The sequence below is a fragment of the Peromyscus eremicus genome, chromosome 8a (assembly GCF_949786415.1).
Source record: "Peromyscus eremicus chromosome 8a, PerEre_H2_v1, whole genome shotgun sequence".
Classification (NCBI taxonomy): domain Eukaryota; kingdom Metazoa; phylum Chordata; class Mammalia; order Rodentia; family Cricetidae; genus Peromyscus; species Peromyscus eremicus.
Window position 1 is genome coordinate 427,259 of NC_081423.1, and position 23,169 is coordinate 450,427.

General features: G+C 46.6%; 1 protein-coding gene and 1 long non-coding RNA gene across 5 annotated transcripts in view; one reads left to right on the forward strand and one right to left on the reverse strand.

Moving 5' to 3' along the window:
* Myh11 (myosin heavy chain 11) overlaps positions 1-23,169 on the forward strand; it is a 103,786-nt gene that overhangs the window by 64,202 nt on the left and 16,415 nt on the right. For all 4 annotated transcript variants that reach the window (XM_059269935.1, XM_059269936.1, XM_059269937.1 and 1 more), the window contains 16 exons: positions 90-263; positions 2,341-2,514; positions 4,861-4,975; positions 6,648-6,841; positions 9,339-9,460; positions 9,556-9,625; positions 9,764-9,924; positions 11,424-11,532; positions 13,514-13,645; positions 13,748-13,954; positions 14,826-14,963; positions 15,599-15,722; positions 17,489-17,660; positions 19,214-19,426; positions 20,540-20,684; positions 21,915-22,121. In XM_059269935.1, the coding sequence (XP_059125918.1) occupies positions 90-263; positions 2,341-2,514; positions 4,861-4,975; positions 6,648-6,841; positions 9,339-9,460; positions 9,556-9,625; positions 9,764-9,924; positions 11,424-11,532; positions 13,514-13,645; positions 13,748-13,954; positions 14,826-14,963; positions 15,599-15,722; positions 17,489-17,660; positions 19,214-19,426; positions 20,540-20,684; positions 21,915-22,121 (2,457 nt within the window). The remainder of the gene's footprint in view (positions 1-89; positions 264-2,340; positions 2,515-4,860; positions 4,976-6,647; positions 6,842-9,338; positions 9,461-9,555; positions 9,626-9,763; positions 9,925-11,423; positions 11,533-13,513; positions 13,646-13,747; positions 13,955-14,825; positions 14,964-15,598; positions 15,723-17,488; positions 17,661-19,213; positions 19,427-20,539; positions 20,685-21,914; positions 22,122-23,169) is intronic.
* LOC131916585 (uncharacterized) lies at positions 7,854-21,037 on the reverse strand. The gene is made up of 2 exons (XR_009380564.1): positions 20,298-21,037; positions 7,854-9,498 (listed from the first exon to the last, which is right to left on the reverse strand). It is a non-coding gene; the product is annotated as an uncharacterized LOC131916585 (long non-coding RNA).

Below are 23,169 nucleotides of genomic sequence, written 5' to 3' on the forward strand. Positions count from 1 at the left end.
TCCAGGCCATGGGGATTCCTGCAAGCTGAACTCCCTGTTCTATGATATCACCCAGTTCAGCTGCCCTCCCTCTCCATACATACATGCAGGTGAACTCCTTTGAGCAACTGTGCATCAACTACACCAATGAGAAACTGCAGCAGCTGTTCAACCACACCATGTTCATCCTGGAGCAGGAGGAGTACCAACGAGAGGGCATTGAGTGGAACTTCATCGACTTTGGCCTGGACCTTCAGCCCTGTATCGAGCTGATTGAGCGGCCGGTGAGGGGCTGGCACTGTGCATCCTGGTCCATTTGCACACACCTAGTCAGAGCATGCTTTCCATGTGGGTGGTGTTTCTGGGCAAGTCCTGGAAGGCTATAAATGGAGTTTTGGGGAACTAGGCCATGCTTTCTATGTTTACAATCAAAGTTGTCTTGTTTTACACTACCTTTCCCCCTTTTTGAGCCAATTCACTTGGAACTCAGTATGTAGACCAGGCTAGCCTCAAACCCTAAGAGTCCTCCTGCCTCAGCCCTCTCGGTGTTGAGATTAGTCATGCTGGTCCTCAGCAAAATAATTATTTTAGCAATTCTGGGGTTGCAGCCCAGGACCTTGCCCATGCTAGGCATGTGCTCTATTTCTTTAAAGTTTAAAAATATTTTTATTAGCATATATAAATTTTTTTTGAGACAAAGTCTCATTGTAGCCCCAGCTGGCCTCAAACTCTCTATGTATTTGATGATTACCTTGAACCTCTGATCTTCCTGCCTCCAGCTCCCAAGTGCTGGGATTTCAGGCATGCACCACCATACCTGGTTGATGCATGATTGTGACAATCCTTCTGTCTCAGCCTTCCTGTGCTAGGATTAGGGCATACACCACCATCATGCAATTCCCTCAGTCTTTCTCTTCTCTTCTGCTCATCCATTCCCAAAGAGTCAGTGTTTTACCCACTTCTAGAGTCATAGCAGGTGAATACTCACAGCATGCTAGGCCTCTTCTATAACTGTGAACAAGATGGACCCCCACCTCCTGGAAGAGCCAGTGGTGAAACCAAACTGACACTTCTGGCAAGGCACTATGGAGGACAATCAGGAAATGGTTTCACAAGTTGGAGTACTCATTGTGGAGGTAGTTCTCCCAGTGTAAATGGTACATACTGACACCTTAATTTAGACCCTCTCAGACACAGGAAAAACCTTGTTGAAAGGGATCCTGAGTAAATTTATAAGGGAGCAAAGCAACAGATTCTTCTAAAATTCTTGTGTAATTTTTTTTTTGTTTTTTTTTTTTGTTTTTTTGTTTTTTTTTTTTTTTTGGTTTTTCGAGACAGGGTTTCTCTGTGTAGCTTTGCACCTTTCCTGGGACTCACTTGGTAGTCCAGGCTGGCCTCGAACTCACAGAGATCCGCCTGCCTCTGCCTCCCGAGTGCTGGGATTAAAGGCGTGCGCCACCACCGCCCGGCTTGTTTTGGTTTTTTTGTATTGTTTTTCGAGACAGGGTTTCTCTGTGTAGCTTTGCGCCTTTCCTGGAACTCACTCTGTAGACCAGGCTGGCCATGAACTCACAGAGATCTGCCTGGCTCTGCCTCTCGAGTGCCGGGATTAAAGGCGTGTGCCACCACCGCCTGGCATAATCCTTGTGTAATCTTAACTGGGTATGGTGGCTCACACCTAATCCCAGCACACAGGAGGCTGAGGCAAGAGGATTACTGCAGGTTTGAGTCTAATGTTGACTGAATAGTGAGTTCTGGCAGCCTGGGATATAGGTCTCAAACTGTGTCTGAGGCATAGGAGGCTCTGTCTCAAATAAAACCAAACCAACAAAATAGGTGGGAATATAGCTCAGTGATAGAGAGTGCTTGGCTAACAGGCTGTAGGCCCTGAGTTCCATCCCCACTCGAAGTGGGAGAGGAGAATGAAATATTTGTGATATTTGTGTATTGCCTAGCATGAGCAGTAGCAAGAATTGTGTCCTGTTAGTTCTTGCTCTCAATCCCTCAAGCTGTCTGTTACTGGAGGGTAATGGTTTGATAGATTTGAGGGTGGAGGAAAGAGGGCATGGATTCACCTTTAATAAGCAAAATGAAGTAGCAGTGCCACTCCTGTGTGTGACCTCTCTCTTTTTGGAGGGGGAAATAATTTTTTGAGATAGGGTCCCATATAGTCAGTCTGGCCTTGAACTTGTTTGTAGCTGAGGATAGCATTGAACTCCTGATCCTCCTTGCCTCCACTTTCCACATTTTTGCCAAGGTTCTAGTCCTGTGCCACCACACTGGGCTGTGTGTGTGACATCTGCATGGTTGGCCCTTCCCAGTGAGCTTGCCTAGTGGTGACCCTGCCCTCCTGTGTCCCAGAACAACCCTCCAGGTGTGCTGGCCCTGCTGGATGAAGAATGCTGGTTCCCCAAGGCCACAGACAAGTCTTTTGTGGAGAAGCTGTGCTCAGAGCAGGGCAACCACCCAAAATTTCAGAAGCCCAAGCAGCTAAAGGACAAAACCGAGTTCTCCATCATCCACTATGCAGGAAAGGTACTGGTGGGGTTCTTGAGGGGTGTCTGTCCCAAGGGTGCCTGGGTGGTGTCCACAGCAAGGGTGCTTTGGCAATGGCTGTGCCCTCCAAAGACTTATAGCAAGTCAATTCCCAGCTAGGGGCTTTGTATAATTGTTGAATGTAGCTAGAGTTTTCCTGCCTGGCCCACAGTCAGGACAAATCTCTCTCACCTGCCAGTCCCACAGCTGCTCAGACCCGATCAAGTAAACACAGAGACTTATATTGGTTACAAACTGTATGGCCGTGGCAGGCTTCTTGCTAACTGTTCTTACAGCTTAAATTAATCCATTTCCATAAATCTATACCTTGCCACATGGCTCGTGGCTTACCGGCATCTTCACATGCTGTTTGTCATCGTGGAGGCTGGCAGTGTCTCTGACTCAGCCTTCCACGTCCCAGCTTTATTCTCCTTCTTGTCCCGCCTATACTTCCTGCCTGGCCACTGGCCAATCAGTGATTTATTTATTGACCAATCAGCAACACACTTGACATACAGACCATCCCACAGCAGTTGAAGCCTCTGTTAAGAGTGAGAGTGAGCATCTCAGATGTATGTCCTAACCAGGATATTCTTCCCTGGGAAGACTCCAAATACTACTTGCTCCGTGGCAAACCCACAGGCCAGGCCCCTGGAGTGAGGGACCAGTGAATCTTCTCTAGCATCACAAGAATCCCTGGCATCACCATTGTGTTCCATCTGGGGGAGACTGTGAGAGCTGGCATCTTCACCATTGTTGTCAACATTGCTATCATCACCAACATCATCTTGGATATTAGTGTGTCCTGAATAACATATAAAAGCCACAGCTGGCTTCTGCTGGCATTGTACACACATGGCACACAGACTCACACAGGCAAAACATCCATCCATACTTATGTATTTAAAAAAAGAAAAGAAAAGCCATAACATGTTCTGGCTTATAGAATTATTTTATTCACCCTTCTAGTATCCCTACTGCATCATGGGAACAGGCAGTGCTCCATTCAAAGGATTGATAGGCTGCAGTCCAAGGTTGGAACACAGCCAGGCCCATTTGTTTCCGTGAGATCTGTGTTTTCTTTGGTGTTATAAGGGCAGAATTTGGCCATTGTGACAGACTGTATAGCCACCAAGCTGAAAATATTTATAGTGTGGCCTCTTTGCCACCTACTTTATACTCAGTGGAGCTTATACTACTTTAAGCATATACCACTAGCACCTTTCCCAGGCTCCTACATATTTTTTTTCAGTCTTGTCACAGATCAGGCCAGCTATTGCCATAGCAACCCGCATCCCATCATAACCCACCAGAGCTGTGTTGTCAGTCCATTCTGTGTTGTAGTCACAGTCATTAAACTTGGGCATTAAGCAAGTTAGGAATTTCAAAAGCCTTCAGTGACCTTTCCTATATATCCATGTATCAAAACCTCCAAGCTAGCAGGCTAGGGATGTAGCTCAGTGGTAGAGCACTTGCCCACTATGAAGGTTAGTCTCAAATCTTGAATCATCTGGAAGAGAGTCTCAACTGAGGAATTACCTAGTTCAGGTTGTCCTGTGGGCATGTTGGGCTGGGGACAATTGTATTGATTACTAATTAAGGTGCAAAGACCTGCCCTGAATGTGGGTGGCACTACCTAATGGGCGACAGAGAAAGCTAGGTGCAGAAATGGGCAGCATGGGCACATTTGCTTCTCCGTGCCCTTCTCTATGGATGTGACACTTTGAGTCCCTGCCCTGACTGTTCTTGGTGATGGACTACAGCTTGGAATTGTGAGCCAAATAACCCCTGTCCTTCCCTAGGCTGCTTTTGGTCAGGGTGTCTTATCACAGCAACAGAAGACAAACTAGGGCACCCACCCCACTTGACATCCTAGATTCAATCCCTAGTACTACAATGAAGCACAGTAAAATAAACCCCATTCATCAGACAGTGGGAAAGAAACCCCTGTGCTGACTTCAATAATGAGGATTCCTGTCAAGCTGTCCTGGAATAGGGGGAAGCATGGGGTGTCTATGTCAGCTTTTTGTCACCATTACCTCCTTTGGCCATTTCTGGGGCTTAGTGTAAGACTATGGCAAAAAGTGGCTCCTCTGAGGCTCTGTGGAACACCAAGAGGATTTGCCGGCACTGGCTTGCCACTGGTGAATGCCCTACTATATGCAATATCCCTGAAGATTCTGACCTTTTGGTCTCTTCCTTGGTGTCAGTGGAGACCCATCATGGCAACATCAAAAATGTCATTTCCCATCTGATGTCTAGAGGTGTGAGAGGAATATGGGAGGATTTGGGCTTTGTGGTAGGTTTCTGAGGCAGGGAACCTGATGTCGGGGTGACTTTTGGCAGGTGGACTATAATGCAAGTGCCTGGCTGACCAAGAACATGGACCCACTAAATGACAACGTGACCTCACTCCTCAATGCCTCCTCTGACAAGTTTGTGGCTGACCTGTGGAAGGATGGTAAGCCTTTCAGGCCTGGAGGCAGCTTTGAGCTAGAAGGTTAAACACCTCAGACCTACTGCCCTGGTTTCTACATCTGCCCCAGATTGGGAGGCCCGATGTAGGGACAGGGGGAGGACCAGGCTGTCACATGCTAATGCTGTCACATTGAAACAGCCTTGTCCACACAACACACAGTTTTCCCTTTATAGGAAGTAAGAGTTTATCTTAAACTGACAATGAGAGACTCTGGCTGGAGAACACAGGCTCAGGATACCACAAATGGATGTCTCAGTGTAGAAATGGTTTCATAAGGTTTTAATGTCCCAGAACAAAAGTAAGTCATAAATCAAGGTAATCTTTTAAGGACTCTGGTGGGGACCTGATGACAGTCTTAGCTTTGGGGTCAGTGGAAATTGGCGGTCTGTTAAGACAGCCCCAAACTGTCTGTGATAGTCAGATTAATATTAGGTCAGGCATGGATGTAGACAATAAATGGTCATTTAGGGGCTAAAGATAGCCCAAGATGATTTGGTTCTTGATCTGCAACAATTCAGCTCTCCATAATTACCAATCTGTCAGCCTTGTAGAATCTTTAAAATAGATCTGCCTTTTTTCCCTGGAAAATTCAGCTCATAGCTTCTTAAATGAGGGACACTGAGCTCCTCCATCCCATTCCCGGACTCACCAGGAAGGTCCTATGTCAGAGCCCAGGAAGTAGTGTAACTAGGCATGATGAAGCAGTCCCCGTGATGGAATCAGAAGGACTTGATGTCTTGTCTCTGCCACATATGAGCTGTGACTTTGGACATGTTGCCTAACTGTTAACTTTGGATGTCCTCGTTTGTAAACTGGGTCAAAACCATGTCCTGCCCATGAACTGCATGAGGTTGACTCTCACCAGTGTTATGCAGCCTTGCATCAGGGTCTCCCTTAATAGAGATCAGCTTCTCAGACAGACAGTCTCCGTCACCCTGTCTCAGGAAGGTCACTCCTTCTCTCCTTCTTGTTCACCCCATCCTCTTCTATTTTTCTTCCCTCTCCTCCTCCCTTTGTCCTTGATTTTTCTAAGCACATCTCACCATCTGATATAGTATACTCATTGTCTGACACCTTCTGTTAGAGATCAGTAGCCTAGGAGCTGAGGTGGACAGGGCCTTTGGTGGGGGCTTAGGGCCCATACGTGGTCAATTCTCAGCATATCCCTAAGGGTAGAGAAAGTATTGAAGGCTACCCTGGAGCTGAGGGCTTTCGAGGTCTTGTGGCCACATTCCATCCTTAGGAGTTAGATGCTGCTATTGCTGCCATTGTTGAGAAAGGTAAACTGAGGCACAACACAGTGCCAGGGCAAGGCTACCCAGTGAGTTAGTACCAAGAATGAAGCTGGTTCCTTTGGTCTCTGTGACTGAACAGAGGACATTGGTTCATCCTGCCACTCAGGTGCTCACAAAGATACCCAAATTGACACTACTTAGAGGCCCTTACCCCAGCTAGAGATGAGGGCACTGCTGACCATCAGAGAGAAAGATGGGGATGGTACCCCAGATGGGGTCTAGGGTCTCCCACAGAGTATGACCTGCACAAAACATCTCCCTTGACCACCGTCTTCACAGTTTGCTCCTCTGGCTTATGGCAGAGGTTTAGGATCCCTGAAGGGGCCAGAGACTGATGTCACCCTTCATGTAACCCACAGTGGACCGCATTGTGGGGCTGGACCAGATGGCCAAGATGACTGAGAGCTCACTTCCCAGTGCCTCTAAGACCAAGAAGGGCATGTTTCGCACTGTGGGCCAGCTCTACAAAGAACAGCTGGGGAAGCTGATGACTACATTGCGCAACACCACACCTAACTTTGTGCGCTGCATCATCCCCAACCACGAGAAGAGGGTGAGATGTCCCCCAGCCTGGAGCTCCTGCTTACAGGATAGTGTTGAAGGACAGCAGTGAGGTACCTGGAAGACAATGAGGCAAACTAATGAGGTGGAGGGGCGGAAAGAGAGGTCTGACCTTGGTTCCTGCCCTGACCACCCTCAAGTAAGGCCTGCATCTACACATGTGGAGAGTTGTCTGGATTGGGGGCCGTCTACTCCCTATGCCTAAAAGCAATGTTGGTCAAGGAAGGAAGGAAGGAAGGAAGGAAGGAAGGAAGGAAGGAAGGAAGGAAGGAAGGAAGGAAGGGAATCTTTCCAGAGACTGTTTAGCTAGGTAGTGGCATGGGGTATGAAGCCACCAACCCTTCCATTCTTCCAGTAAATGCTTGCAAAGCTACTATTTGTGACTGATACTTAGGATACAGTGTTGTAGAAATCACTGAGGACACATTTGCTTGTCACAGTGGAAGGTAATTGCTACAGCATCTAGTAGAGGCCAGGAGGCTGCTGGACATCTCATTATATGCCCCATTGTTCCCACAACAGAGAATTAGTGGGCCCAAATGTCATTGGTGCTGAGGTTATGGGAGACCACAGGGACCTTGACACACAGGCTAGAACCACAATAGTAAATTAGGAAAACAACAAAAAGCTGGGGTAGCTACCTGTGTAAGAACTTTAAGAACAGGTAGAGGGGCTGGGGAGATGGCTCAATGGGTAAAGGCTGTTCTTCTCAAGGCTAATGACCTGAGTTCCATCTCTGGGATTCACATAGTAAAAGGAAAAAAAACTGCTGCAGGATGTCTTCTGACCTCCACATACACACTGTGGCACATTTGTACCCAAACCTACCCCCCTATACACACATATACACCATAAATAATAAATGTTATTTAAAAAGAAATGGGTAGGCATCAACTTGGTAAAGTACATAGTGGGGTATGAGTGTGTTTGGATGCATTTTAGGTCAAAGGCTTGGGGTAAGAAAATATGTAGAGGTGAGAAATTAAGAGTCTGGGCAAGAAAACTGTAGCTAGGTCATTTTATATTGTTTTTGTTTTGTGTGCATGGGTGTGTTCATGCCTATGGGTATAGGGTGCACATACACAGTGTACTATAGAGGTCAGAAAACAAGCTCTGATGTGAGTCCTTAGGCACCTTCCACTTCTACGTGGGACAGCTTTCTCACTGGCCTGAAGCTTCACCACATAGGACAGTTTAGCTGGTCTATGAGCTTTTTGAAATCCTCCTGTCTCTGCCTCCCTTCTTACAATTCTAGGATTACAGGCACATGGCATTATGCTCAGCCTTTCACATGGGTCTCATGCTTACAAGGCAGGTGCTTTATTGAGTCAGCCATTATCTAGCCCCCTTGTTTCATATTGCTACGTGGTGGCATGAGCTAGGGATGGGATTGGACTGGTTTATGGACTGGTTTTGTGATGACATCCTATCTGTAGGAAGCCACTGAAGGAGTTTAAGCAGTAGGTCATGATCAAAATTATGTTTTAGACCAAATGAGGAGCTAGAAGGGGCAGGCAGGACTGAGGAGAGATGATCAAGTGGGAAGATGCTGCAGTTGTCTGAGTAGAAGAAACAATGGCACAAAAAAGTAGGTTGGGGGGGTTGGGGATTTAGCTCAGTGGTAGAGCGCTTGCCTAGCAAGTGCCCTGGGCTCGATCCTCAGCTCCAGAAAAAAAAGAAAAAAAAAGTAGGTTAGGGGAGATGGCTCCACCATTTAAAGAGCTTTCCACACAAGTAGGACTTGGAACCCCAGAAACCCACATAAATACTAGTGGATATGGTGGCCTGCTTGTAGCTTTAATCTCAGAAGAGAGACAGAGACTCCCCTGAACAGTTCAGCTAAGAGACTGAACTTTGAGTTTCAGTGGATGAATGAGTCAGTGAATATGATGTAAGAGTGATTGAGAATGATTTCTGACACTAACTTCAGACCTCCAAATGTACACACATACACATGAACACACACACTTCACACACATACACAGGCACAGACACACATCTCACATATCACACACACATTCACACACGTCACACATCACATACACACACCACACACATAACACACATACACACACACATCAAAAATGTGTATACACATTCACATATGTGTGCTCTCATAGACATGCAAGAACATTAATGCATACACATGCACACCACATCTGCTTTTTTTTTTTTTTTTTTTTAAGAAACCTACTGTGAGAGACTTGGGAGGTAAGAGCTATGAGGCAGTGATGTCCAGGAAGTGAGGGGGAGGACAGTGAGGGGAAAACATTCCTAGTTTCTAGCCAGGGGTGCTAGCACCACTAAGCACAATGAGGATTATGGGACAAATAGTACCAAAGAAAGTATAGAAACCCAGAGATGGCAACAGTGGACATTACACCTCAGTTAAACCCTGTGAAGACCCCACAGACTGCCAAGGATGTTTTCTGGCCCTGAGGTCTGGGGCTTGCTGCTCCAGTGGTCACTGGCCTCTTCTACTTCCGCAGTCTGGCAAGTTGGATGCATTTCTGGTGCTGGAGCAGCTGCGGTGCAATGGCGTGTTGGAAGGCATCCGCATCTGCCGTCAGGGCTTCCCCAACAGGATTGTCTTCCAAGAGTTCCGGCAACGGTGAGCCTGCTGGTGTTGGTGGGGTGGTGGGGAGCAACCTGGAGAAAGCATGAATGATGGAGATGTGTTGAGCAACTTCTGTCCTGTATTTTAAGCTATGAGATCCTGGCAGCGAACGCCATCCCCAAAGGCTTCATGGATGGAAAGCAAGCTTGCATTCTCATGGTGAGCTTAATCCTGGACCCTCCCTCCCCAGACATTCAATTGTGACCTTCCAGCTTTGGATCATATTTCCAGTTGCTATCCATACTGAACAAATGGCACAGTTGAAAATGGTAACTCTTCTTTTCCCTTTCTCCTCAGATCAAAGCCCTTGAACTGGACCCCAACCTGTACAGGATTGGGCAAAGCAAAATCTTCTTCCGTACGGGAGTCCTGGCCCACCTGGAGGAGGAACGGGACCTGAAGATTACTGATGTCATCATGGCCTTCCAGGCAATGTGTCGTGGCTACCTGGCCAGAAAGTAAACATAGTTTCCTGTATCATATTTTTCCGTATAGTAAACATAGTTTTCCGTATTCATAGTAGAAACCTAAAGTCCAGAGAAGGGGATTTCCAGCCCTGCATTGGGATTCCCTGATTCCAAGAAGCTATCTGTTTTAAGATGTGTTCTTAATCAACAGCTTCTACCTGAGAAGGAAAGGAAGCTTCCAACTGAAATGTGTATGCTGGTTATAGATGCAGGAAGGACGAGTGACAACCAATGGGCTTGAGAGTTTTAGACCTGGGTTCTTATTCTCAATTCCTCATCCTATGTGCTCACATTTCTCCTGAGTGCAATCATTTCTACCTCATGAAATTGTTAAGAGGAGCTAATGGAATGATGCCCAGGAAGGGCTTAGAAGTATGGCTGGCTTTCATTTCACAACTCTTAGGCTACAATAACATTTCAGAGGAAAAACTATGTGGCTTAGAAGTATGGCTGGCTTTCATTTCACAACTCTTAGGCTACAATAACATTTCAGAGGAAATGTGGCTGTATCTCTAGCCCTATGTTCAAATAGGATTCATGAAGTAGGACCTTAGAAGTTGCAATGCTCCATCTGTTCTGCTTGGTGTCTAGGTGAGACTCAGGTTACTCAAGGAAAGACTCCCTGCTGGGCATAGTGGCACATGCCCAGAGGCAGGTGATCTCTGTGAATTTGAGGCTAGCCTGGTCTACAGAGCAAGTTCCAGGACAGCTGGAGCAACAAAGAGAAACCCTGTCTCAGAGAGAGAGAGAGTGTGGAAAGAAAGAAAGAAAGAAAGAAAGAAAGAAAGAAAGAAAGAAAGAAAGAAAGAAAGAAAGAAAGAAAGAAAGAAAGAAAGAAAGAAAAAGACACCTCAGAGAGATCTCCCTGGTGTAGTCTACATCACATCTGCAGAGACTCAGTATGGCTAAGTCCAGATATTGGGAAGCCCTTAGTACAACAGCAGTCCTAATTTGTTCAATTTTATAATTAAATTATCTGTTGCCATCATTCCTGTTCCCAAAATAATTGGTACTCTTAATAATAATTGGTATTCTTAACTGTACCCACAGCCAATGTGGCAGCTCACATGGCAGAGTGGGACTGTGGTCATCATTCTGTAGTTTTTCAAACCCAGAAGCTCTAAAGAAATATAGTGCTGATTTGGTATTAAGGTTTGAGAATTCTGAAATACTACCAAGGAATAAATAAGTCTGTCAGAACTTAACTGGCACAACTAGGGGAGTGAAGGATCCCTGCAGAAACATAGTATCGAACTTTTCCTTAGATATCATTTCTAGCTTTGTTTTTGAGGTATTTGTGAGCCTGGAGTTTCCCTTGCCTCCTGAGAAAGGCTCTGGGAACCAGCGTAAGTGGCTTGATCAGATAATATGCTGGTTCTGATGCTCAGAAAGATTGGCTGGAGTGAATGGGGGGGGGGTGTTCTGTACAGTGAATGATGCCATGAACCATGAGGGAAGCACCTCATGGTTCCCTGCCTCACTCTCCCCAGGGCCTTCACCAAGAGGCAGCAACAGCTGACAGCCATGAAGGTGATCCAGAGGAATTGTGCTGCCTACCTCAAGCTCCGAAACTGGCAATGGTGGAGGCTCTTCACTAAAGTGAGTGATTGACTCTACACCTTCCCAGAAGTCACTTGACCTCCTCCACTTCCCCAATCAAGCCCTACTGGGATCTCTAGATGTGGGAATGGAGGTGGTCCAAAGTGGCTCTTGAAGTGGAGGCCTAAAGTCGGACCTCACATGCAGGCCTGTGAAGGTGCTTCCCTTTGGCTTGTGGGTTACAGTCATGACCTTAAAGCAAATCAAGGTGTTTCTGTCACCCTAAGAATCCATCTTCACACCTTTAATCCCAGCACTCTGGAGGCAGAGCCAGGTGGATATCTGTGAGTTCGAGGCCAGCCTGGTCTACGGAGCGAGATTCAGGACAGGCACCAAAACTACACAGAGAAACCCTGTCTCAAAAAACAAAAACAAAAAAAAAATCCATCTTATTGCACTTATGTAGCAAACTCACTTCTCTCTGTGGCCCCCAACAGCTTCACTTCACTTCTGCCCTCCCTTTCTGTACCCCATTGTTTCAAGATGTAAATGAAATTCTGAAGCATGGTGCCTTGCAGAATTGGTGCTTCACTCAGCATGATGGAGTAGGAAGCCCCCACTTGCTGCTTGAATTGGTAGTTCATTTTATTCCTTGCAGCTTGCAGGGCCTTTGGGTACCAGTGGCCTCTGCAGCATCACTGGCTGCACAAAGATATGTTCACTGACTGTAAACTTATATATTACCTTTCTATACCCTTGAGTGTGTAAATTTTTTCCCCAAGGAAGTATTTATTGAGTACCTGTTGTATGCCAGGAGTGTACTAGTTGGTATCATGGTCCACGGCTTCATGAATATGACAGCCAACTGGAGAGGCAGATGATACCAACAGTCCCAGAAACGGATATTGGCAAATCCTGCTAAGTGTGTGAAGGCAGCCATGGGGTTCATTGGCAGAGACTCTGGGTGCCAAGCAAGCTGGAGAAGAAGCCTGACAGGAAGCTGCTCTCTGCAAATGTTGCCATGAACCCACATGCTAAGGGACCATCCTGAAAAAACCATCTCCCATAAAGAGAAGCAGGAATTCAGGGCATCCTCCACAGCCTCTTTGACAGTGACAGCATTTCCATAGCAGATTCATTGGTTCCCTTGTTAATGGGGATGATGGTAGGGGAATCAACTAGTAAAAATGCCTGTCTAAAACTGACTGATGAACAGCATGAGGTAAGAAACAATGAGTGATGAAAACAGAATATAAATGATGGACAGAATTAAATGATGAAACCAGAATATAAAACTAAGCATTCAGTTCAATACTTGCTTTTTTGTTCTCCTTTTTGAGACAGGGTCTCTCTATGTAGCTATAGCTGGTCTAGAACTCTGTGTGAACCAGGCTGACCTTGAACCCAGAGAGATCCTCCTGCCTCTGCTCCCCAAGTGCTGGGATTAGAGGTGTGCACTATCATAATCAACCTTCAAGACTATTCTTTAAACAGGAGGAAGAAGACTGAAAGGAAATGTGCTGTTGTGACACTGACTGTGGCTGGGGAACAGCCGTGGAGGGTTTTGGTTTTTTTCTTGCAAAGATGCATCAACACCTCCAACTCCCTTGATTCTTTCTCCTTTCATTTTGTTCTAATAAATTGATCTAATAAGAGGCCCATGGACTCAGGGTGTAGCTCAGTGGTAAAGCACACAGTCCTGGGTTCAATCTCCAGTACTGTAAAAAAGAAACAATGAAAAGTCCCTCACCTTTGCCATGCCAATAGTTTAGGCTCAGCAATTCTGTCTTGTGGAAGAGGTTCCTAGAAACTGTTCTAGAATGTAAGCCATCTCTCTTGCCTCTACCTACTAATGCCTGTAGAATCTTCCATCCCTGTTTCAACTGCCGATTATGTCCCTGACATTGCCCAGTGTCACCTAGATGGATGTTGGTAAAATCATCTATAGCTGAGAACCAATTTAATATTTGATGAAAATGGCTCCCTTCGGCCAAAACCACTAATGATGGCTATATATATATATATATATATATATATGCAGGTAAAGCCATTGCTCCAGGTGACACGGCAGGAGGAAGAGATGCAGGCCAAGGAGGAGGAGATGCAGAAGATCAAGGAGAGGCAGCAGAAGGCAGAGACTGAGCTGAAGGAGCTGGAGCAGAAGCACACTCAGGTATAAACAAGTGCACTGTGGGCTGTGGGGGCAGCACAGCCAAGGGCTCAGCCACAGTGAGAAATGGGTGATCTCATGGCCACCTTCTAATCCTGCATGCAGCTGGCCGAGGAGAAGACTCTGCTGCAGGAGCAGCTGCAAGCAGAGACAGAGCTGTATGCTGAGGCTGAGGAGATGCGGGTCCGGCTGGCAGCCAAGAAGCAGGAACTGGAGGAGATCCTACATGAGATGGAGGCCCGCCTGGAGGAAGAAGAGGACCGGGGCCAGCAACTGCAGGCTGAGAGGAAGAAGATGGCTCAGCAGATGCTGGTAAGATATTGCAGGAAAATATTCACTGGACCCTCAGTGAAGGCCTCTGATGATATATGGCCAGATGCTGGAAGATGGGGGCACTAAGGCTTAGAGACCAATGGCCATCTGCCCAATGCCACAGAGCTAGGTCAGGAACTGAACACAAGTCTCCAGAGCCTGCTCTGTCTACTGCCTTGTGTTCTATATGCTGACCCCCTTCCTGTTAGCAACTTGGTGTAAAAGATAATTGTGTCAGTTATTATACTGTAACAAAACAGTCTGAACACAGCAGCTTCAAATAGTCCATATTTATCTTAGTAGTCAGCATCTGGGGAGGTGCTTATGGCCACTCATGACCAGCGCCAGTCATTTGAAGGCTCAGTCAGGCTAAAAGATCAACTTCTTTGTGGCTTATTCACATGGCTGTTAGCAGGAGGTGCTAATTCCTCAGCCAATTCATGGGGCTGCTTGAACTTCCTCATGTTATGGCTATGGACTGCCTGCCCCCAGAAGAAGGAGGGAGGAAGCCACAGTGCCTTCCATGGCCCAGGCTTCTAAGGTTACAATCAGTCTATTACTACCTTTCAATTGTGTTGAGAATTCTTAGACACACACACACACACACACACACACACACACTCATGGGGACTAATTTCCTGCCTCTGGAAGGAATGACTATCAAGGAAGGTCTGGAGTGTGGTACTGACTCCCCAGTAAACACATATCACTGACACTGAGCAAATTAGAGTAGCCTAGTAGCCTACATGGGTTTCTGAAGGAGACAGCAGTGTACAGGGTATACTCAGCCCAGCCTCCACACTGGCTAGCCCCAGATCTCTAGTGACTTTGTTCCAGCGAGGCTGTGATCCTTGTCTCTCCCCCAACCAAGGACCTGGAGGAGCAGCTGGAGGAGGAGGAGGCTGCCAGACAGAAACTACAGCTTGAGAAGGTCACAGCTGAAGCCAAGATCAAGAAACTGGAAGATGACATCTTGGTCATGGACGATCAGAACAACAAACTTTCAAAAGTGCGTTAGATGTGCCAGTCTTACCACATGTCCAGCACTAATGGCAGAAGCACCCTGTGAAAATAGGGACAAGCAGTCACTTCAGTTAATAATCCCAAGCCAGCTGACTCCATTAGTTCAAGCTGGGCATCAGCTAGGCCCCCTGTGGACCGGGCTCTCATGGAGTAGGAGTCCAGTGTCCTGCACTGGGGCTTACACTCTAACAAGTAACCATTACCATTGTGACCAGGGTCTGAAGATGCTCACCCTGTTATGAGTGGAACACTAGGGGATGAAGGAAGGATCTCCACGGAGACTTCCTGGAGAAGGTGGCATGGACATAGATTGAGGAACAGTTAGGAATACAATGTTGACCTGCTCTGCAAAGGTTCTGAGGCAGAGCCAAGCTGTCCTGCGGGAGGAATAGGAAAGTTCTTTAGCTGAACATTGAGTGTGCAGGATACACTGGCAAGAGGCAAGAAGTGGGCAGCCTGGGAAGTTCCTAAAGAACTTCTACCATATGGAACTCCTGGTGCCTGTGATTAGGAATTGGATTTTCTTTAAACTGTTCATATAGAAGCTACTGGAAATAAAACATAGACCATGGAGGAGAAATAAAAACCACTGCAATTATTGTTTTCCCATTGCCCCTAAAGGAACGAAAACTCCTTGAAGAGAGAGTCAGCGATTTGACAACCAATCTAGCAGAGGAGGAAGAAAAGGCTAAAAACCTCACAAAGCTGAAGAGCAAGCATGAGTCCATGATCTCAGAACTGGAGGGTAAGTGAGGAAATAGGTGGAACCAGAAGCCATGTTAAGTGAAATGAACTGGGCTCAAAGACAAATATCATATTTCCTCTTATATGTGGAATCTAGATTATAATATTTTGTTTTATATATTTTTATTATTTTATTTTCCATTTTCTTTAAAAATACATTTATTATTTATTGATTGAGTGTGCATGTCTATGTGTGTCATATGTAGTATGTGTGTGTGTGTGTGTGTGTGTGTGTGTGTGTGTGTGTGTGTGTGGTTATAGTGTGGGGATGGTGTTTGGTCATGCATGTCACAGCATGCACATGGAAGTCACAGACAATTTTGTGGAGTTGGTTCTTTCCTTCTACTGTGCAGCTCCGGGGTACTGAACTTAGATTGTTAAGCTTGGCTTCAAGTACCTTTACCTGCTGAGTCATCCTGTTGGACCTATTTTACTTTATTTTTAGAAAGGGTCTCATGTAGCCTAGGCTAGCCTGAAACTTAGTATGTAGCCAAAGCTAGCTGTGAGCTCCTCATCCTCTTGCTGGCACCTCCCAAATGCTGGCTTACAGGTGGCCACTGTGCTGAGCTCATTCAGTGCTAGGACTCGAACCCCAAGTCTTGTGAACCCAAAGGCCCACACTATCAGCGGAGCCACATCCCCAGCCAGAGTCTAGATTTTAAATAAGTATATATGCATAGAATGTGAAAATTGAAGGGTCTGTGGAAAGGAAGGGGTATTAAGGTAGGGCAGGTGATTGGACAAGAGAGAGAGAGAGAAAAAGGACATTATCTTTGCTCTCATATGGAATCAGATTTTAAAAAAGAAAAATCAGGAAGCAGAAAGAGGGACTTTTTGAATAAAGAAAGGGGACCAGGCCAGGCAGTGGCACATGCCTTTAATCCCAGCACTCGGGAGGCAGAGGCAGGTAGATCTCTGTGAGTTTGAGGCCTCCAAAGTGAGTTCCAGAGAAACAAAGAGAGAGAGAGAGAGAGAGAGAGAGAGAGAGAGAGAGAGAGAGAAGGAAGAGAAAGAAAGAAAGAAAGAAAGAAAGAAAGAAAGAAAGAAAGAAAGAAAGAAAGAAAGAAGGAAAAAAAGAAAGAGGACCAGAAGGAGAGGGGAGGGGAGGAGGGACAAGAGAGAATAATTGAGGCAAGTACAAGCAAACTCCCACCGTGTGTATCTATGGAATGTCCTCACAAAGCCCACTATTCTATATGGCCTCTTTAAAAAGTAATACACAGGGACTGGAGAGATGGCCTAGCACTTAAGTCCTTTCTGCTAAATCATGAGGACCAGAGTTTGGATCCCAGCACCCACAGTAGGTCGCTCACAAATGCCTATTAACTCCAGCTACATGAGATCCAACAGCCTCTTCTGCCTCCAAAGGCCTTACACACATGTGCATACACACTCACACACAGATACTCACACACATACACACACAGATACACATGGACACTCACACACATGTGCACACACACTCATACAGACACACACACACACAGAGACAAAATAAATATTTTTAAAAAACCTAAAAACCAGAAAAATCAGAAAGGAACCTTTAGAAAGATTATCCTGGGAAAGAGACTCCATCTTGGATCCACACTGTGTGCAATACACTCTGATGGGGAAAAAAAAAAAAAGCTTTTTTCCAAGCTTGATATTCTTTTCACTGAAAAAAGGTCTAGGGCTGATTGTGTAATGTCCACAGCCCAGGCAAAAAGGCCTAGCTAGGTCTCTTCCTGGTGTCACCCCCATGCTGAGGTACCCCTGGCTCTGTTGCAGTGAGGCTGAAGAAAGAGGAGAAGAGCCGACAGGAGCTGGAGAAACTGAAGAGGAAACTGGAGGGTGATGCCAGTGATTTCCACGAGCAGATCGCTGACCTGCAGGCACAGATTGCGGAGCTCAAGATGCAGCTAGCAAAGAAAGAGGAGGAGCTGCAAGCAGCCCTGGCCAGGTGCGGTGTGTGTGTGTGTGTGTGTGTGTGTGTGTGTGTGTCCCAGTCCCGGTGTGTGAGTATACGTGTGTCCCAGTCCCGGTGTGTGAGTATACGTGTGTCCCAGTCCTAGTGTGTGAGTGTACGTGTGTCCCAGTCCTAGTGTGTGAGTGTGTGTGTGTCCCAGTCCTAGTGTGTGAGTGTGTATGTGTGTCCAGAGGCCCTCTGCTTTTTGAGGTGGCCATAGGCCTTTGGGATGGATGTTGCCTGTCAGACCAGGTCTCCTGCAAGCCTTCCCAACTATGCTCTCACCCCTAAACCTCACATTCAACTTTTCTTCCCTCCAAACTCAGCCTCTTTGCAGTGCCCCTATGGTCTTGTAGCATCTAGGGTGCCCAGAATTTGTCATCTGAACCCCAGTTCTGAGTTTCCAGTCACCTACTGAGTCCATCTCTGTCTGTATCACAAACATTGCATGTCTAGATTGGGTGGCTTTCATCTTCCCCATCCTACTCTCTCTGTGTACACCAGCTTCCCCAGTCTCTGACCACACTTCTCCCAGTCACACAGCCTAAGTCACCTGCCCCTCCTATTCCCTCTGTGCTTCCTTTTTCCTGGCATTTGGCTGGCCTCAAGCTGTGGATACAGCAGCAGGAAATGACTACTGCCCCATTTGTTGTGTGCTCAGCTCATTCCCAGAAGCACCCTCAGACACCTTGATGCTCTTATACTCCTCTTGGGAGTTGAGGAGGTACCTGCCCACACTTGTAAGAGGCAGAGCTGGGGCTCAAACCCAGGGCTTTTGATTAGTCTTCTGGCTCATCTCTTTTCTAATTTGGAGTGTGTGGCAGGGGCTGGGTGACTAATAAAAATGTCACTCCAGTGCATTAGTCTGTGCTGGAATAGCAGCTGGGTTACCTAGAAAGACCCTGATCTCTCTGGCAGCTGCTGGGCTGTAAGCACAACATCAGAGCACCTGCCTGTCTCTCATCCTAGGCCTTCCCATTCATCATAGTCAAGTTGGATAGCAAAGCTGAATGTGATGTTCTATACACGTAGTCCCAGCACTCAGGAAGCTGAGGCAGGAGGACCACAATTTTACGGACAGCCTGCGTTCCATAAGCAAGATTCTGTCGTGGAAATAAACAGATGTTAGCTTCACCATGTGCCAGGACAGAGCTCAGAGTTAGGGCCTAGAAAAGGATCTGTGATGAGCATAAGGACAGATTTTATTGGTGGAATATGTAAAGTACAAGGGACCTCTTTCATAGGGATGTGTTTTATTCACTGAAGTATCAGGGCCTAAGCAATGTTCAGGATATTGGGGGATTCAAGTGGAGGCTGGCAAAGAATCATCAGGTTGATTGACCACTTTTCCATGTGGCATCATTCATTTCCTTCCATTGAAGGAAATAGGCCCATGTGATTGACAATCCTGATTTCTCCAGTGCTTTCTTTAAGCTGAGCCTCCTACACTTTGGGACACAGAAGCTAGTCCCAGAACAGTTTTTGGTGGCATTGGATAGCCTTGGCTATCCAGTGAGGTCTTAATCTGGGTGCTCCATCCTGGTCAGGCTTGATGAAGAGATCGCCCAGAAAAACAATGCCCTAAAGAAGATTCGAGAGCTGGAGGGCCATGTCTCAGACCTACAGGAGGACCTGGACTCAGAGCGGGCTGCCAGGAACAAGGCTGAGAAGCAGAAGCGAGACCTGGGGGAGGAGCTGGAGGCACTGAAGACAGAGCTGGAGGATACACTGGACAGCACAGCCACACAACAGGAGCTCAGGTGCGTGGGCTGGGCCCCAGGGACCACTGACTCCAAGCAGATCTGAAATCACTGGCCTTCCTTATTGTGCCTAGAACACGAGTATGTTTAGTTTTATCTGCAGGAGAGCAATAGTGCATAATTCAAGAACAACTCCTCCAGTTCCACTCCTAGTTAGGATTTTTAAATAATTTCTTCTTCTGTATGTGTGCATGTATATATGTTTTATGTTAAATTTAAAAATAACATTCATCAGATTGGTCTCCAATTTAAGATTCACTACAAGTAAATAGAGGAAACAAACAACCATATCTCAGACAATATTCTATCTCTAGTGAACACAGGTCATTTATTCATTTAATGAGCATATAAACCTTTTGAACATATCCTATGGTAAGGTCTCTGTTAACTGCAACCCAGTATTCCTCACACTTTGGGTTTTGTACATGTACCAAAGGTTAGTTCCACGTTTTTGTTCCCCTCCCACCTGTCTGGAGATACAGAAAGACCCAGAGCAGTGGCTAAAAGCTCCAAGCCAGGCTGGCTTCATGCTGTAGCTCTGTCACACAGTGGTTGGGACCCCATGGGTAAGGTGCTTCCCCCGCTTAGCCTGCAAATGACATCGCTGCCTTATAGAGTTGCTATGAAGATGAGATGCTGTGTATGGAAAAACAGGTCCAGCTGGGCTTGGTGGCTCATGCTTATAACCTTAGCACTCAGAAGTGGAGGCAGAAGGATTGTGAATTTGAGACCAGCCTGGGCTATGTAGTGAGTGAAATCCTGTTTCAAGAAAAAAAAATCTTAGCTTAGGACCTGGCATATAGTAAGTGCTGGATAAAGCCAACAGTGTTAATATTTAAGGGATATCTGCAGACTACAGACACACTCTTACTTGTATTTTCTATGCCCGTTTGCCATCCTTGAGAGATTCTGGGAGCAGGTAACATGCTCCCCGTTTCACAGCTGATATAACACTGTGGGGTCAGGGAGGTTAGGCAAGTCACTATGGCTCACACAGCAAAGGAGGACTTCGGCTCTAGGTACCAGGAGACTTCTTGTCCTCTTGCACAGTACTGTCACAGGCAAACCCCTGTCTCTGGCCTGAGCGTCATCCACTGTGTTCTTTTTCCCTAGAGCCAAGAGGGAACAGGAAGTGACGGTGCTGAAGAAGGCCCTGGATGAGGAGACACGGTCCCATGAGGCCCAGGTCCAGGAGATGAGGCAGAAGCATACACAGGCAGTGGAGGAGCTCACGGAGCAGCTGGAGCAGTTCAAAAGGGTGTGTGCTCAAGAAGCATCCCAGAAACCACATTATGATGGCAGAATTTACCCACTCTTGTCTAGAACTTTGGGACTTGAAATGCTCCAAAAACCCAGAACTTTCTGAGCATTACAAGTGAAAATTCTACCCCAGATCATGAGATGGGTCATAGTCGGAATGCAGGTGTACCAAGATACTTGATAAAATGATCTTCAGGGTGTGGGGACATTGTCTATGAAAAGTAGGCAAATCATGTTCAGTCTGAGTCAATTCTCCAAGGTGCTTCTTTATGTATAGATACAAATATCCTACAACCCAAAAAGCTATGAAATTCACAACTCTCAGATTTAGAGAAATTATGTAGCCCAGATATGTTGTAGGGGGTCTGGAAGGTAGATGGTTTTCTCAGACTCCAGGATGGTTTTCTCTTCTGTCCTCCTTGCCAGCTGAAGTCCTCCTCCTGTTTCCTGTTCTTATCCAAACACTTTTTTGCTTAGGTGACCCACATATAGGAACTAGTTAGGTAAAATAACAAACACAGAAATAGCAGGGGAAATTAGACAATGAATGTGAAAGAAAATAGGGAGTGGTGTCAATCAGAGCCAACTGGAGTGGGGCTGCCCCACTAACAGAGTAGCCATGCCTAGATCAGCTGGTCTTTGCCTTGAGAAAAGGTCTTTAGTTTGTTTTTTGGGAGTCAGAATTATTGAAATATGAAAACAGACCAACCTCCCCCACCACACACACACATTTTTCTTATTTTTAGATAGGGTCTCATTCTAAGCCCAGTCTATCTTGGAACTCATAATAATCCACCTGCTTCAGATGGAGTGCTGGGATTACAAACATAAGCCACCGTGGTCTGCCTTCCTTTCTTTTTCTTTCTCTTTATTTCTTCTTTTGAGACAGGATCATATTAGATAACTCTAGCCTCACATTCAGGATTTGCCTCCTGAGTGCTGGGATTACACAGGACAGAACATGAAGTTGTTAAAGAAGAGCTGGGAATCCATATTTTCCTGGGAAATGTCCTAAAATTTGATAACCCATACAGAGCAGGACATGGATGCAGGTTGATGAGGCTTCTGGATGTGTTTCGAGATCTGATTGCTGAGTTTGGGAACTAGAATCCCAGGAGTCCTGCAGGAGATCTATGCTCCCTCTATCTCTTCCCTTGGATGAGATAGACTAGAGGGAGGGGCAGGGAGAGGAACAGACAAGCCCACCTCCCTCTGCTTCCCTTGGCAGGCCAAAGCAAACCTGGACAAAAGCAAGCAGACGCTGGAGAAGGAGAACGCTGACCTGGCCGGGGAGCTGCGTGTCCTGGGCCAGGCAAAGCAGGAGGTGGAGCACAAGAAGAAGAAGCTGGAGGTGCAGCTGCAGGAGCTGCTGTCCAAGTGCAGTGATGGGGAGCGTGCCCGGGCTGAACTGAATGACAAGGTTCACAAGCTACAGGTAAGGGCAGCTGCTCTACTGCAAGAGACCTCTGCTCAGCCTCCCAAGTCCCTTTGTTGCCAGCGAGTTGGCTTCCTTGAGATGCATACTTGCATTCCCTGTGTGTATTCTTTTTGTCAAAACCTCATGTATACACTTAATGAACATTTACTGAGCACCTACTGGATGCCAGGCATTGTGCTTAATCCTGAGATAAAAGAACAAGGAAGAAGACAGATTGTCTCTGTGCCATCTGAACTCCAGCCAGCTGAGGGTGCGAGAGATGGCCACAAACACAGAGAGAAAATCCAGAAAACACACATCATACTGCAAGGGCAAATACAGGGCACCCTGGGGTCAGGAAAGGCTGCCCTCAGGAGCACTGACACTCAGATGCATATGTTTTCAAGCAGAGGCAATAGTATATGCAAAGACCCAGTGGTAAATGTAAAAAGTAGAAGGGGTCAAGGGCCAGCAGTGCTGACAAGTTGGAAGGAGAAATGGTACAGAATAGGACCAGAGATAGCTGTGGCCAGATAACAAAGGGCCCCTAATGCCCCAATTAGATGTATGTTGGTGTTTATCCCAAGTAACAGAGGCAACTGAAGCTGATGAATGATAGAGCCTGTGTATCTTTGGATTTAGCTTCAGAGACACATTTGGCCTGAGTTCCAGTTTCCAAAGAATGGCCCCAAGTTTGATAAATACTTACTGTACTCACAAGCTAGGTCTAGGGAGCAGGGAAACACCACAGGTCTGGTTCCCTGAAGTTGAGAACAGGGGTTTGCTACTCCAATATACAGTGACACTTAAAGCCTCATTATAAATGGGAAAAGTGAGGTAGGGGCTACAGCTGTACGTCCCAGGCACACCTGTGCAGAGCCGCCAGGGCTGGTATAGAATGCAGAGATGCAGGAAGGGGCTCTGCTCCATGCCTACACCTGTGCAGAGCCGCCAGGGCTGGTATAGAATGCAGAGATGCAGGAAGGGGCTCTGCTCCATGCCTACACCTGTGCAGAGCCGCCAGGGCTGGTATAGAATGCAGAGATGCAGGAAGGGGCTCTGCTCC